General features: G+C 40.6%; 1 protein-coding gene across 1 annotated transcript in view; it reads left to right on the top strand.

Moving 5' to 3' along the window:
• The window catches only part of CRISPLD1 (cysteine rich secretory protein LCCL domain containing 1), a 59686-nt gene that overhangs the window by 19811 nt on the left and 22966 nt on the right, over positions 1–16909 (top strand). The window contains 4 exon segments of the mRNA XM_054021030.1: positions 10399–10517; positions 10667–10799; positions 14866–14981; positions 15685–15785. Of these exon segments, the coding sequence (XP_053877005.1) occupies positions 10399–10517; positions 10667–10799; positions 14866–14981; positions 15685–15785 (469 nt within the window).

Here is a 16909-nt window from a genome sequence, read left to right as displayed (position 1 = left end):
CATAACTGCAGAGGAAAAGTAGCTGTGTAAATGGTTCCTTAGGAAGAAGGGTACGTTTTTCTTCTTCTCTCAGCAGATTAAAAAGCTGGAAGGGTCTCTGGCAATTAGGACCCATTGTTCTGAGTGTCTTTGTTTGTTTTTTGGAACTCCTTTTTTTATAAATCAATAAAAGCAAGCCTTAAGGAAAGGGATTGAAACTCTGCCACTGGTCAGTATTATTCATCTTCTTTGGCTGGGGATTCTGCCCATTGGCCTACAAAAAGGATGCCCTCAGTGCTTAATGTGTAATGAAAGAGGTGCCGGAGCTCAAGCAATTAGATGCTGGGGCTCAAGCAATTTTTTACATTCATAACTGATGCAGCGAGCTCAGATGTGCTGGGGCTCTGAACTGCTGAACCTAGAGGTACTGGGGTCAGCCCTGACAAGCCCTGACACAAATTAAGCACTGGCTGCCCTATACAGATATATGAGCACATGGTAGCAACAGGAAGAAATGAAAACAAGTGGCTGCACACACAGCTGCCAGACTTTAGAATAGTTGCTGTGAAGAGAGTCATTATTACAGTTCATTGTTGAATATTGAGCCAGGGCGATGTTAGGGGTGTTAGAGCTCGAATGCTTGGTCTCCTAGGCTTTAGACAGCAGGTAACAGATTGACTGGGATTGCTGAATGACTCTGTCCCAACTTCTGGAAATTAATTTTTAAAGTCCAATCCTCTTTTAATGCCTGTCCTCTCAGTTACATCAGTCGGTTTTAAAATTCATATCTTGGGTTCTGAATAGTAGTAATGAAAAGGTGCTCCTCTTTTCCACCTGATGCTATTGAAATCAATGGCAAAATTCCCATAGACTTCAACAGAATCTGGATTTGGCTTCATGTTAGTCAAAGACAAAAGCAAAATTTGGCAAGCTATCCGTTTGCTATTAACAAGCTTTGAAGGTCCAGCTCAAGAGTCTGATTAAATTGATATTCTTAATACCTTAATTTTGAATAGAGAAGTTGCTTCACACAATTGATTTCCATAGAAGCATGCCACTCTGAGGATGAGCTCTTATGCATTGCAGTCATATACATTTTTGAGATTTGTATTCTCTTTGCAGACCTATTACTAAAGTAGACTTTGCATCAATAGCCACCAGCAACTTTGCAAGCTATGTTTTTCTGATTAACCCCCAAACAAATATATATATTTATCCACTTAAAAAGAGCCTTGTCCAGACAGATGTAAGAACAAGATCCTGTGTGGTCTTTTCAGCGTGTGGATTTTTCACATCCCTGAGAGACATAGCTGTACCGATGTAATTCCTAGTGTAGACCTGGCCTGAGTCAGTATAATGATTGTCTTCTTCCTGAATGTCATGAGTTCTGACATGAACCAGAAAAAAAAAAAAAAATCTGAAGGCTTGTCTACAGGGGGACACCCAAGAAAACTTAATCTGAATTAACTAAAAGTGTGAATTTGAAGTGGATTAGTTAAACTGCATTAAAGCCCTGTGTGGAAACCCTCATTCAAAAGTAAAGCGGCCTTAATTCAGTTTAGTTTAATTCAATTCCAGAGTAAATTAAGCTAAACCAAATTTAGACCACTTTAATTTTCAATAACATCTTCACAGGGACCTAATCTACTTCACATTCACACCTTTAGTTAATTTGGATTCATTTTCCTGGTTGTAACTCTTTATTCCACCACCTCCCTATATGCCAGAAATACGAGAGAAAGATTGACAATAGATACTGTTATTAAGAAGCTTAGTTCTGTTGTGTTTTCTGGATAATTTTACTTCACTGAATGTGTAATAATATGTCCACGTAAAATATAATTTTATGTGAAATTGTTGTATAGTGCCCAGAGCAAGAATAAATGAAATAAAAAACACCTTCCTATTAATCCCTTTTGTTTTGATGGTAGAGGTAATTTTTCACTGCACTGTAGATGGATAGCTCTACTTGATGTCAAGAACACAGTTTCAGCTAGGAAGGGGCCACGGTCTTAATGTATTGTCCACCCATTTCTCCACAATTTCCCCCCCCCCTCTCCTTTCCAAAAGAATCCATTAACCGAATGAAACCATCTGATAGACAAGAAAATCACCATACTTTTCTGTCAATATGCTATGGTAGCTAAGTGCACTGTCCTCTTCTACTGGTTGGTCCATACAGAGAATAAGATTCATAGATTCTAGGACTGGAAGGGATCTCAAGAGGTCATTGAGTCCAGTCCCCTGCCCTCATGGCAGGACCAAATACTGTCAAGACCATCCGTGATAGACATTTATCTAACCTACTCTTAAATATCTCCAGAGATGGAGATTCCACAACCTCCCTAGGCAATTTATTCCAGTGTTTAACCACCCTGACAGGAACTTTTTCCTAATGTCCAACCTAAACCTCCCTTGCTGCAGTTTAAGCCCATTGCTTCTTGTTCTATCCTTAGAGGCTAAGGTGAACAAGTTTTCCCCCTCCTCCTTATGACACCCTTTTAAATACCTGAAAACTGCTATCATGTCCCCTCTCAGTCTTCTCTTTTCCAAACTAAACAAACCAAATTCTTTCAGCCTTCCTTCATAGGTCATGTTCTCAAGACTTTTAATCATTCTTGTTTCTCTTCTCTGGACCCTCTCCAATTTCTCCACATCTTTCTTGAAATGTGGTGCCCAGAAGTGGACACAATACTCCAGTTGAGGCCTAACCAGCACAGAGTAGAGCGGAAGAATGACTTCTCGTGTCTTGCTCACAACACACCTGTTAATACATCCCAGAATCATGTTTGCTTTTTTTGCAACAGCATCACACTGTTGACTCATATTTAGCTTGTGGTCCACTATAACCCCTAGATCCCTTTCTGCCGTACTCCTTCCTAGACAGTCTCTTCCCATTCTGTATGTGTGTCAGTTTTCAACTCAGATGGTAGAGTCAGATGCTTTTGGTACTTAGGTTCAATCCCCACAGACCACTTATCATGTGGGGGATATATTATAATACTTATTTTAGATGGGAGCACAATGGAAGCAGATGGCTGAGGTCTTCTTCCATAAAAACCACAGAGGAGAATTACTTGAACTCCTGAATGCTCTGGAGTAACTTCATGAGTGGTGTGTGTGTTTGGAGGGGAAGAAGATAAGGAATTTGGCATTATTTGCTGCAGAAGCAAAGTTTATATGCATAGTCTCTCTGCTTTCTGGTTGGCTCCAGATCTTTCCTCAGCTCAGTGCCACTTACATTTTCTTTATGACCAGGTTTCACTTCAAAAATGATTATCTGCCAAACAATTGCCTATTTTTTTTAATACACATTTTAGTCATGACTTTTCATCAGGACAGCTCATTTCCTCTTTTATCGTGTCAATGAATTAATTAAAATCATATTAAATTAATATCAAACATTGATATTGTATCATATGCCAGATATAGCAGTAAAATGGGCAACTTGATAGAATTTAATTTTATAATTAAAATGTGTATAAAAGGGAAATCAACTCTAAGTGATATAGCTTTGAACAAAATATTGTAAACTTTAATGACCTTACAGGCAAACCGGTGAAGAAAGAAAGAGATTGCATTTATATTGTGTTTTTTGTTTCGCTTTTTTAGTTTAAGAGATAAAGTGAAGAAGTAAGGCTAATGTTTGCAATCAAGCATGTTTTTGCTATTAAGTTAGTGAAATACACTTGTGCTGAAAGAGGCGATAAATAAAAGAACTGAAACCAAATAGTGTGTGTATAAAGACACTTGACCACAGAGTGTAATAATCAGAAATTTAACTGTTTTATTAATAATATATGGACTCAGCTCATCCATACATACTAAGATTCTACCATTGATGTTAAAACAAGGAGATCATAGGTGGAAGATTTATCCAGCTGTTCTGGCTTGCTGGAGAACAACAGTTCTTGAAATGACTTTGCATTATATAATGGACTGTTAAAACAAGTTTAAAGAGCATCAAAGAATATGGAGAAATTTGTATACATTATATGAATGTTAAACTGGACAGTTCATCAGCTAGCATAGTGTTGATGGAGAAACTGCAAGTTGAGCAAGAATAACTGCAAAATTGGCCAAGGTATGCTCCACAAACAGGCCCACAAAAAGCAACGTGTGGAGGTAAATTGCTGACCCAAGCAAGCCAGCCGTTGTTCAAGGTATGTCCAAGATGGTTGTACCAACAGTTAGAGCCTAACTGATTATCTTACACAAGCTGGTGTGACAAGATGTTACTTAGAGAGACTGGAAAATTCCAGTTGCAGTTTCAAGAACTCAAAAGCTGATGTCCCATTTCGTAATTGGATGGTGAGAGAGGATGACTTTCATTTTCGCTGGACATTTCAAATCTTAGCAAGAAGTATGGGACACTATCTGATTGGTCCATGCCAGCATTTCCAAGAAGAGAAACCAAGTTGGGTAAGAACCAAGAAATAGGATAAAGTGGCTTGTCTCCTTTAGCACATTGCTTCCTGAAAGCAGAAGACACCTGTTAAGACAGAAGACTGAGGTCATGGGCTAGTCACTGGTGGAGTCCTCCTAATGAAATCAAGTACCTGTCTTGGATAAGCACCTTTAACTGTCTCTCTTTCTATTTTCCAGCAATTCATTTTGCCCCCTACCACGTCACTAAAAGCTTATGATAGTCGTATCATCCTTCTTTGCACCTGTTTGCATTGTTGATGCCTGCTGTAAACAATAACTGAGCTTAAGGTTGGCAGCTGAATAAAGATCTGATAAGTAACGTAGACTTTCTCTTGGTTGGTGACCCAAATCAGTCAGTTGACCACTTCCTGAAATGGAGTACCTGATTAGTAAGGAAGTAAACATGCTTTTGCATGTGCTCTAAAGATAGTCAGAGATTCTGGAACAGGTTCTAATTAAGATGGTTGTAAACTAGTTTTAAAACTGAACAAGTTACTGTTAAGTAAGATTGTAAAACTGTACATTTTGTGTACCATTGGTTATGGTTTTGTACTGCCTTTCAAGTTCTAGGTGTACACAGACATAAAATGAGACCAAATGAGCAAGCTTCTTGTCCTGTACTCATTCTGTATAGTCTGTTATAAATGTAGGAGTTTATTTGAGGTAGTTAAGAATTTTAGTCAGATCCTGGGGCTAATCTTACTCCTTAGGAAATAGGTTAAAAGGGTTGATTACTATAGATTGGGAAGAACAACTTGGTGAATTGGCATGTAAGTAATTGATCAAAATGTGTTGTGATCTAGCTTTGGATTGTTTTTCCTTTGTGTCAGCAACACTGGAGTTGATCATCAGTTGGCACAACTGAGGTCCTATTCTGAGTGACTCTTAATCAAAAATCTAAACAAAGTCACCTTCCCAAGATAGTAATTGAGTATATGTTATTTTCTATTGTGATTGTGTAATTTCATTCTGAAACCTGACTGGTTATATCAACCAATTTTCTGGTTAGTGTTAGCCAAAGCATAGTCAAATACCATTTTTCCTTTTTATATCCTATGCTATTAGTTGCTATTGTTACAGATATTTAATAAACTCTATGAAATTAGTTTCAACTATTGCATCCTTTTTCTTTAGTTATGCAATTGAAATTAAAGGAACCCTAAGAAAGGTGGCACAGGTAATCAGTTAAGCAGTTGATTAACAAAGGTTTGTTTTATACCCTATTCGTTTTATAAAACTTATTCAAAACTAAATGCGTGTAGTAATTTCTGGAATTTTCATTACACATTTTTCATAGATCTTTTCAATGTGGATATGGATGATCTGATTTTTGAGATAGTTGCTATGAGCTATTAGGAAACTCAAATGTTTTGCAAATGGATTGTAATGAAACCGACTGAACTTTAGGCATCAAATTCTTTCTACAAAGTTTTACAAGTAACCGAAGTTATCAGAGCTATTATAAAACATTATTTGATAATTGGATTATATAATTTATCAAACAGATTAAAGAGGTTTATTTTATTGTGCCAAATGCTGATGTCCTGACTCCAATTAACTTGCTTGAGGAGAAAAGAATAAAGAATAAAAAATTAAATGTAATTTGTTTCCTCTCACTTAGAGCTGGTTGGATTTTTTTTTCCTGTAGAAGATTTTTACTTTTTATCAAAAGAACTGAAAGTTGACATTTTTTAGCTAAAAACTGCTTAAAAACAATTTATTTCTAGCATTTGTTGTTACGAAAAATTGTATCTCTTTGAGAGAAGACGCTTTCCATTAAATTTTTCATTTAGATGAACATCCATGTTTTTGTCAAAAAAATTAGTGACCAACAATTTTTGACCAGCTCAACTCTGGTTGTCACCTTTCCTCAGCTGCTAGTATGTACTGTATCAGGGACTGAAGAATCTTTGAGCTTCTCTTGCGTGACAGTCCTTTTTTGTAGGTAGAGAAGGAACGGCCAAAGAGGGGTGATGATATCATTTCCTGGCATCCATCTTAAAGAGATAATCCTCCAGACTGGGCGCTGCAGAGGGAAACCCAAGAGAGAAGCCATACTGTCGCAGCCCCTACACAACTGGGCCTTGCTCACCTTTACTGCTAATGCTGCCGCACCCCTAAAGGAGAAATCCTGTGTAAAAATCCCACCTGGGTTGCAGACACTCCAACAAAGCAACCTAAGCAGCAAAGACGCTGGGCACCAAAGTGGAGTGATTCTTTGAGATTTTTCTATTTGTAAATGGAGTATGGGGCCACACTAAACTCACTAACATTGGCTGTAGATTGTTCTAAGTGACTTCTTGTTTATCTGTTTCATTTGCTGAATATTTTTTTAACCTCCCGATCTAAATTCCTCATCCTCGCCGCCTGTATCTAATAAATGTGCTACTTTGTGGCATATACCATTTGATAACTTCAAAATCCCAATCTGACTACAGAATTGTGGTGTTCCCCTTTTGTTTGTTTTCCTGGAGAGTTCCAGTTGGAAGCACCATCTGCTAATATAAAAACCATAATCCAGGGATTACCCCAAGGCCACAGTTTTAACCTCTGCAACATTAAAACCTAGAGTAGTTATGTATCAATAGTCCTCAGAATGTGTTCCATTATGAAACTTTGAGGCCCCAGTCCTATGACACACTTTGGCTGTTCTCAGCTGCTCTGCCACAACAGATCGTCCCTAACCCTGTAGACCCAGGCCCTAGAGGATCTCACATGCATAGAGGGATCTTCAGTTGGAATAGAGCTCCTACACTGGCTCATAAACCACTACTCTCCTACTGCTGTAGTATGGGCTGTGGCTGGGAGGCATGCCTAAGGAATCCCTGAACCTCAGTAATCCACTGCTACTTGAATGTTTCCTTGAATCCATTGGCAGCTGGTGCAAGTTAGAGCAACCTAATCCAGGAGCCTGGAGCAGGAGAGAGCTGTTCTAAGATAGGGAATCTGCACAGGCCGCCTTTGCACCTGCTCCACTCAGCCATGCAGGGTGTTTCTCAACTGCAGCTGAAGATGTAGCCTAAGAGCAGGAAGAATTGTACATTCCTATTTTTGGTGGAATAGAGAGGATATTTTTTAATGTGGACAAAGAAGAGACGAGAACACTGCACTATACCTTCTGGTCAGAAAGCATTTTGAAAAATGGAAACATTTCAGAAACTTTTTGAAGACTATACAATCTCAACAGTGCCCTGGAGTACAGTTGTTCATCTGTCATCAGCAGTGACAATTAATAAAATGTTTTCATCAGAGACTGTTCTTGCAGCTCTCTTGATGGATACATTTCATCATTCTCTGCAGAAAATGTATTAAAAGTCACTTAAGCATCAGCTTTAGGTCTTGCTCGCCAGCAGACACAAACAGACTAACTAGATTAGATCTAGCAGTAAATCAGAATTTGATTTTGGATTAACTGTATAAAGTATTTGAAACTTCTGAAAAGGAAGATGGTAAAATTCTTTTCTGTGTGACTAACTGCTTTTAAGGAAGAAGACATAATGAGGTCTTTGGAATAGAATGTTAATATAGTTTGGGTGGTTCTTTAAAGAATAAAATTAAGCTTAGTTTGCCTTGGAGACCGAATATTCTAGAGATTTGCAGGAAAGAAGATTACAGTTTGTTTTTGTATTAATGCAAAGCACATCCCTAAGATCTACTTAATAAGACCATCCATATGGGTAATTGTTTAGAGTGCAGTTTGGATTTAAATTTGGACAGGGCACAGAGTTCAGAAAATATACGAAACAGCTTGAACCAGCCATGTTCACGTTCACTGAACTAAATCTAAATATAGCAAAATCTGAGCAGACTTGAATGGAGTAGCATTGTCACAATGCACATAGCAAAAGCACAGTGTAGTGACTTTTAAGATGCAGCATTACCAAGTCATGCTGCCATCTCAGAATGCTACATAAACTGTACTGCCATTGATTTATAAGGCATGATTAAAAGAACTAACTCTCTGTGGTCTTCTACTCTCACCTCAGCCAAGGCAAATGTGCCAGAGGAGCAGAAAAAATGCTACAGGGACCTCCTCAAGGCTAATATGAGGAAATGCAACACTGATATCAACTCGTGGGAACGTATAATCCAGGATTGACAATAATGGAGAAACTCAGTTCTTTGAGAATCAGATGTGATTACATGTACCGGAAAAATGGAAGTGACAGAGCATGCTCTGGCCCAAACCAGTACCCCACGTTCACCCTCCCTGCTCAGAAACATATGTCTGCAATGTGGCAGTCTGCGACTCCAGAATAGGCCTTGTCAGTCATCAGCAGACCTACTGATAATTTGAAATCGACAATCCATGAAAGACAATCATTCTCAACTTTGAAAGATTCCCAATGATGATGATGATGGTTAAAGATAAGATAGAAGCCACTGTGTTAGACTTCTTGAAAGAAGTTTTTGTACTCTGAGAGACAGTTTTCGGAGACTGGAAAGGGGAGATAAAAGTTAAAGTCTCTAAACTTCTTGGTAAAATGTTTGCATAAGCAAAGGCACACTGAATTTACAATAAGTGTCTGGTTACTAAGGTTGCAAACAACCAGATCTGCAACATCATAGGAAGATATGATAACAATGAAACATTGACTGAAGATATATTATGACTCAAGAAATTTGGCTGAATTTCATGGGACATGTCATCTTCCTATGATGTTGCACATCTGGCTGTAACCATAATAACCAGACTCTTCTATATTCTTCAGCTCTAGCTTAGAGTTTTCAAATTTTAGCTCTGCTATAGATTTTAGATCGCAACTCCAGCTTTTGCATGCGAAGTGGGGTTATGAAGCACTGAATATTTTTTTTTTAATAACACAAACTCATTTTTAAGAAACTGCTAAACCGAACATACAAAGGAATAACTTTGTTTTCCATCAACAAACCTATTTACTTCCTAGAAATATTCCAGTTTGCTGACCTGAGTAATTTCAGCTCCAGTGAATCCAAGATAACTTTTCAAATATTTGGAAGAAGTTTCTGTAACTACCAATTAAGAGATAGAAGTCAGGCAGCATTAATATGGTGCTTGAACTAAAAAAGGAGATACCTGCTCGACTTTGACAAAAGCCTCTTCTAAAATTAATATTGCATGGTTAGTGCCGTACAGACAGTACAAACATAGGTAAGATGTAGTCTCTACTGGTGATGTGCATCAGAGAAAAGGTGGGTTTTCACATATGGTTGGAAGGAGAGGGAAACTTCCAAGTTACTGTTTCCCTCTCAGCAATAAGCTTATTCCGACAATTGCTTCTAAAGGACATTGTGATAAACGGACCATAATTCATATATCAGTTCATTTTACTTTTCTAAAACATTTTGGAATGGACAGAAATATTTTTCACTTAGTGGCATAGTGAATTGCTTCACATGCTGAACATAACCTATTTTACCAGCCTAACCATACAGCCAAGACAGTCATTTTGTTTATATTCTGGAAGCTTGCACTATTCTTCAAGTAGATGTTTGCATTGTATGTTATTTCTACAAAAGCTGATTATGAAAAAGGAGGAGAAAACCCCTTCATTTCAGATAAACTATTGGATTGGGGGGGGGGAACCCCTTATGCTGAAAGTGTGAAGGATAATACCCTTTTGGCTAAGAATTGTGCCTTCTACTATACAAGAAATCTCACAAAACAGAAAATATAATTCAGCTCAGAAAGTTGAACTGAGCTTGTCACTTTCATAATTTCTCTTTCCTGCACTGAACAATGCTGCTGAAATTATTTAAATTGGGGGGGGAAGACATTTTTTAATATTGTGAAAATATTTCTGTTACATCCTGGTTTTATAAAGAAGTTTTTTCTTACATAACCCAAATGGGGGATAAGCTATTTAAAGCTGCCTTTTTAATTGAAAAAACAAGAAACTTAAAAAAAGAAAAAAGAAAAAGCAGTTTTGGTGAAATTCTTTTCAAATACATGAAATAGGCACGACCTGAGATATATTTTGTGGCTATCTTTTTTTTTCTCTTGAACTGTAGGTGTGGGATGTAGAGCTGGAGAGATCTGCAGAATCCTGGGCTGAAACTTGTCTGTGGGAACATGGACCTGCAAGCCTTCTTCCATCAATTGGGCAGAATTTGGGGGCACATTGGGGAAGGTAGTTTAAAATACCATTTTATCTCAAACAATTTGGAATCATAAGGAAATCTATTTCTTATTTAAAATCAGAGTGATGAAAGATACTTTTTTTTTAGGGTTGTTCTATAGTGGTTATAATTTTATTAAACGTTGTCATTTTTTTTATAGATACAGACCTCCAACATTTCATGTCCAAGCATGGTATGATGAAGTGAGAGACTTTACCTACCCTTATCCTCAGGAATGCAATCCCTATTGTCCTTACAGATGTTCTGGTCCTGTTTGCACTCATTATACACAGGTATGTGTGTTTTGGTTTACCACAAAGTTATTCCTGTTTTTCAAAGTTGTAATCCCATGGGGCCTCAGGAGGACAGCATTAGGGAAATACCTGAAAGAAAATGTGGAAGCACCATGTTCCTATGATTCTTGGGAGCCAAAGTCTATAGTCCTTACTACCTTTTCACTCAGTTTCTACTCTTATCCATTCACGTTGGGAAAGGACCTTAGAATTTAACTTATTGTTAAGTTTAAGGTTAGCCAAATATGTTCCACTGAAGGATGTTTGGGTCTACTGAATTCATCGCTGGCTGTAAATCCACACAATAGGTGGTATGGAGTGGGGTTGTGCTGCATATATATTGACTTCCTGCAGCTTGGGGACCTACGAGTGAGAGAGTGAGAATTCCACCTTCTCAACCTATGCGGGGATTCCTTACAAAGCCCAGTTCTCAAGGATAATGGGGGTGCGGTTGTGTGAATTCCATCCACTACTTGCAAAATCCTCTTCTCAAGTCCACTTTGCAGATTGCAGATTCTTCACTTAGCTAGTTGACAACAAAGGAAGTTTCATGTGCAGATACGCAGTAGAGATTTATAGTGCAGAAAAAAAAGAAGAGATTTGTCCTATGAATAATCAGGAACAAACATCATATAGGAAATAAACCACCTTTTATATAATAATAAAGAATTATAGCAATGGACTTATGTTACTGCTATTGTAGCAATATTTTGAAGTGGCATAGGATCTTCTGTTTTCTGTATGGGTCCTCTCAGCACCTTGACTATCATGTGGGCTGGGTGGGGTGAACTCTTTCAGAGAAGTTCCCACCATATTGCCTTGGCATTGACAGACAACTTCAGGCACAAACCACTGCAGCCATGTATCAGTAAAAGTAGTATTTAACTTGAAGCCTAAGCATAGTGGTGTTAAAAATGGATAAATAAAAAGATTTGAAAAGTACCAGATTGCACAGAAATAACCAAACAGGATAACAAAAAATTGTTAAAATTATACTTAGTCACTACACTGTCCCAAATAACTCCTCCTATCTAGAACATGTTTTTCAGTTCGCAAAGTCTCCTTTGCCTGAATGTTTCTCCAATGCTGTGTATTGTATGCTTCTAAGTCAGGGGTGGGCAAACTTTTTGGCCTGAGGGCATCGGGTTTCCTAAATTGTATGGAGGGCTGGTTAGGAGAAGGGGTTGTGGCCCGGACCCCACCTCCTATCTGCCCCCCTGGGACTCCTGCCCCATCCAACACCCCCATCCCCTGACTGCCCCCAGACTTCCGTCTCCCCATCCAACCCGTCCTCTCATTCCTGACGGCCCTCCTGGGACCCCTGCCCCATCCAACCACCCCTTCTAACTGTCCCCTGACTGCCCCTGGAACCCCTGCCCCTCACTGCCCCCCACCCCTCCATCCAACCCCCCTCTCCTTCCTGACTGCCCCCCGAGACCTCTGCCCCCATTCAACCCCCTGTTCCCCCCGACCGCCCCACCCCCTATCCACACTCCTGCCCCCTGACCACCACCCCGAACTCCCCTGCCACCTATCCAACCCCCCTCCCCTGTTCCCTGCCCCCTTACCGTGTTGCATGGAGCACTGGTGGCTGGTGGCGTGGCCGGCTCGAGCCAGGCCACGCTGCCGCCGCCACTGCCACCATGCAGCACAGAGACCGGGCCAGGCCGGGCTCTGCAGCAGTGCTGCTCCAGGAGCTCACAGCACCGCTGCCCAGAGCATTGCGCCAGCAGTGGAGCAAGCGAGCTGAAGCTGTGGGGGGGACAGCAGGGGAGGGGCAAGGGTGAGTCTCCTGGGAGCTCGGGGGCCGGGCAGGACGGTCCCGCGGGCCACAGTTTTCCCCATCCTTGTTCTAAGTCCTGACCTAGGAATTTCTCTGTTATTTGGCAATGAAAACAAAAAAGTATTGCTAACTTCTACCAAAGTCTAATATGTCCAATTCTGATTTTTTTCCCCTTAAGTACAACCAAATCATATTTCCAGCTAGAGCAAAATACATGATCCTCACATTGGACCAATGTGCACACACAATTTTAGACTGATTTCTAGAAGCCTTGAAAATTATTTCTTACCTGAAGTTATGCCCACACAGTAAAGGACATTTGTACGGAAGGCTTACAATTTTTTTGCTAGTAGTAATTTGCATAAGTCCATTTTACCTAATATTAAGACATGTTTCCTACTAAAGTTCTTTTAGAAACTTCCATAGATTACCCTTCTCCATTACAGGCAGGATCCCCACCACATGGGTATTCTTAGGCTGTATCTACACAGTGAGCCCCTGATGGTAGGGTGTAGAGTGTATGTGTAGCTACACACCACAATAAAAAATGGGCTGTGTCCACCCTAGTGTGTAGCTACACATGTGAGAGAGAGGCTCAGGTGGGGGAGGCATAGAGGAAAGATTCTGGCAGCTCCCTGCTGCTGAAACCATTTATTGCAGCAAAGATAAGAGCCTATCCTGGCAGTGGGAAGTCTCCAGAGCCTTTCCCTGCTGCTGGAGTCTTTCTCTGCAGTGGGAGAAGGCTCTGGCACTTTCTGCAGTGGAGAAAGGCTCCAGGGAGCTGCTGGCGTCTTTCATAGAATCATAGAATAGGGTTGGAAGGGACCTCAGGAGGTCATCTAGTCCAACCCCCTGCTCAAAGCAGGACCAATCCCCAGACAGAATTTTGCCCCAGATCCCTAAATGGCCCCCTCAAGGATTGAACAGTACTAGGCCAATGCTCAAACCACTGAGCTATCTGGTCTCCCCTCCCCCCCCCCTTTTTTTTTTTATTAAACTGAAGAACTGCTGCAGTGAACCTAGGTGCTGTAATTATATGAAGATATACCTAGCTCATAGAACTGGAAGGGACCTTGAAGGTCATCGAGACCAGTCCCCTGCCTTCACAGCATGTCTAGGATCTTGCCAGGATCTTTCCCTGTGGTGAGGAAAGACTTCCACAGCAGGGTGGCAGCGGGACACCATCCTGCTAAAAATAGCAATGTAGATGGGAGAGGTGCTGCTTGGGCATGTAGAAAGCCATGTAAGTTATACACCCACAGTATTCAGGCATGTCTTTAGTCACTTTAGCAATGCCTCACTGTCTACACTGCTATTTATACTTGTCTGGGTGTGGGTGTGTGTGTGTGTGGGAGAATGTAGTGTATGTACTCTATACTCCAGTGAAAGGAGTGTGCAGTGTAGACATACCTTTAATATGCTGGTGGTTCTGCACAGAATCAATCTGAGCCTTTAGGCTGGGATGGTGCAAGAGCCTAAGGGAATGAGATTTGCACTGCACCTAACTACCTTCAGCACTTTTGAAAATCCCACCCTTAGTCTTTCAGAATCTTTTAAAAATTCTGTAATGAGAGTTGTTTCAACAGCTGAATGAAGGAAATACAACTTTCCTTTCAACTGCAATGACATGAATTCCCTAATTGTTTAAAATCTGTGGTCTGTAGTAGACATGAGTATTTTCAGTGAATGAAGCCTTTTGTTAATAGTTTAATTACTTGTGTTAATTGCTAGCAATTATTGGGTATTGTCTGTCTACCTACCTAATTCTGAATTTCTTCTGTGTTCTTAGATTGTGTTCATAACTGTGATATGTAAGAGCCCAACTTCTCACAAGTATCAGAGGGGTAGCGGTGTTAGTCTGGATCTGTAAAAAGCAACAATCACAGTTTAGGGGTTTTTTTTGTAAAACCTTTATGCATCAGCATAAAATTGTTCCTTATAACAAGGGATATAACTGAATGGCCATATCATCAGCTGGTGAAAATCAGCATTACTCAGTTGATGTCATTGGAACAACACAGGTTCATACTAGCCAAAGATCTGACCAGCAGCAACCAATATACATGACCCTTGGTATTGAATGTTCAAAAATTAAATAATAGTTGAATTCCATGCATGAGTGTTTCCCCTATCCAAAAGTATGTGTGTGAGAGTATGAGAGAGACCGAAATATTGCTGCTTTTTTGTGATTTGATTTTTATAATTCAGTGTTTCATAGATATGTTTGTTTTGTATTAATCACTCATTTAATTTTCACATGTATTCTTGTTTCCTGTCATCTAGGTGGTATGGGCCACAAGTAGCAGGATAGGTTGTGCTATTAACTTGTGTCATAATATGAACATCTGGGGACAGATCTGGCCAAAAGCAGTCTATTTAGTGTGCAATTATTCTCCCAAGTAAGTATATACAGTAGGCTAACACTTTCTGTAAAATTTATCTTGAAAGGGGAAAATACTTCATAATCCAGGAGATAATCCCACAGAAAATCAAGCTAAATTTTCTATTTCTGTACAGTCACAAAAAGATACTTTGTTTCTAATGAAGCCGTAACTGAATGAAGCAAAAACAGGCTGTTTGTTTTCTGGCCTTTCTTTTAGTGCTCTGGGGTTAGAGACCTTTATTTTCCAGACAAAATGATACATCAGACCACAATAAAGCTATCTCCCCATTGTTATTTTAGCAGATTTATAACATTAGCAAAATAAACAATAGATTCCTCATTTAGAGAGCCTACCATGCCTAGGGTAAAATTGTGCCTTCAGGTGACTGAAGTCCAGGACAGCAGGAGTCCCATTCAGTTCTTGTGGAGGAATTTAGCTTAGGTGGCATACTAGTAACAGGGTCTCACCTGATCCAACACTGGATCATGCTACTGCCTCAATTTCCCCTTCATGAGTGTCTCAGTGACTGAACCCAGACTCTTGTAAGTCAAACACCCCTTTTGGGGGCCTGGTTTATTATAACAACATCACAGTTCAAATGTCAACATAAATAGAAACCGTTTTTTCCTCATTTTGTTTGACCACATATTGAAATGATGTTAATATTAACGATGAATGCATTTATGCATATTTTTTAATTAGCATTTTTATTTTTAAGGGGCAACTGGTGGGGTCATGCTCCTTACAAACATGGCCGCCCTTGTTCTGCATGTCCACCTAGTTTTGGAGGAGGCTGCAGAGAAAATCTTTGCTACAGGGGTATGTACCATTTCAACAAATGCAGCTGTAATTGGATTTTGTGGTTGGATACCATAAATGTAACATTTTTGTTTACTCTCTTTATTATGCTCTAAGACAGTGGAGTATACTATAGTATAATTTTGCTCAGGCAACTATTAAAGGCCTGATGTTGTGACAGTCTGGACCCTTTTTATGAAGAGTTATGTGTGCTGAGTTCCCACTGACTTCAGTGGTGGTTGAAGGTGTAGAATGCAGCTGCATACTGTTTACATCACTTACTGATGAGTAAGGCTAAGATTTGGTTATTTTTAGTAAAAGTCACGAACAGGTCATTACTTTACTACAAATTAGTTGCTATCTGGTCACCCTAAGAAAAACCAGGACAGGGAGTGGGGAGTAAGAGGCGCTTATATAAGAAAAAGTCACCAAAACCGGGACTGTCCCTATAAAAACAGGACATCTGGTCACCCTACTACAAATAACCAGGGGCAGGGCTAGGAAGGCAGGGAGGAATGGAGTCCCATGGGGCGAGGAGGGGACGACTGACAGGCTGAGCCCCCCACCAGGGCAGGGGGCACAGCCCTGACTCCAGTGGCCGCAGCGGGGGTACAGCCATGCACACAGCCCCTGCTCTACAACTGGCCCAGGTGCAGGACAGGGGTGCACAGCCCCCAGTGCAGTTCCTGCCAAGCCCTGTCTCTAGTGGGTCGGGGGGGGGGGCACAGGGAAGCTGCAAGAGGGGTGCACGGCCCCCAGCTGCAGGTCCTGGGAAGCCATGGGGCTGGGGCGCACAGCCCTGGCTGCAGTCCCGCCAAGCCCGGGACAGCACAGGCCTGGGGTGCACGGCCCCAGCTGCAGCCCTCCAGAGGAAACAGCGCGGCTGGGGCTGCAAGGTCCTGGCTCCAGCCAGCCCCAGTTGCAGGGCAGGGGCTCACAGTCCTGCTTCCTCCTCCTGAAGACCTAGAAGTCATGGAGGTCCAGAAAGTCACGGAATCTGTGATTGCCGTGACCTCAGTGATTAAATCGTAGCCTTACTGATGAGTCACTGAAAAGTCTATGTAATAATTTATTTAACTGGAAATTCTTGCTATCTCAGCAAAATACCAAAGGGGATTCTATAAAGGAAAAAAAACAGTGTCAGC

This window comes from Malaclemys terrapin, chromosome 2 (assembly GCF_027887155.1).
Source record: "Malaclemys terrapin pileata isolate rMalTer1 chromosome 2, rMalTer1.hap1, whole genome shotgun sequence".
NCBI lineage: Eukaryota > Metazoa > Chordata > Testudines > Emydidae > Malaclemys > Malaclemys terrapin.
Note: the sequence above shows the minus strand (reverse complement) of the source record. Positions and strands in the feature narration are given on the sequence as shown.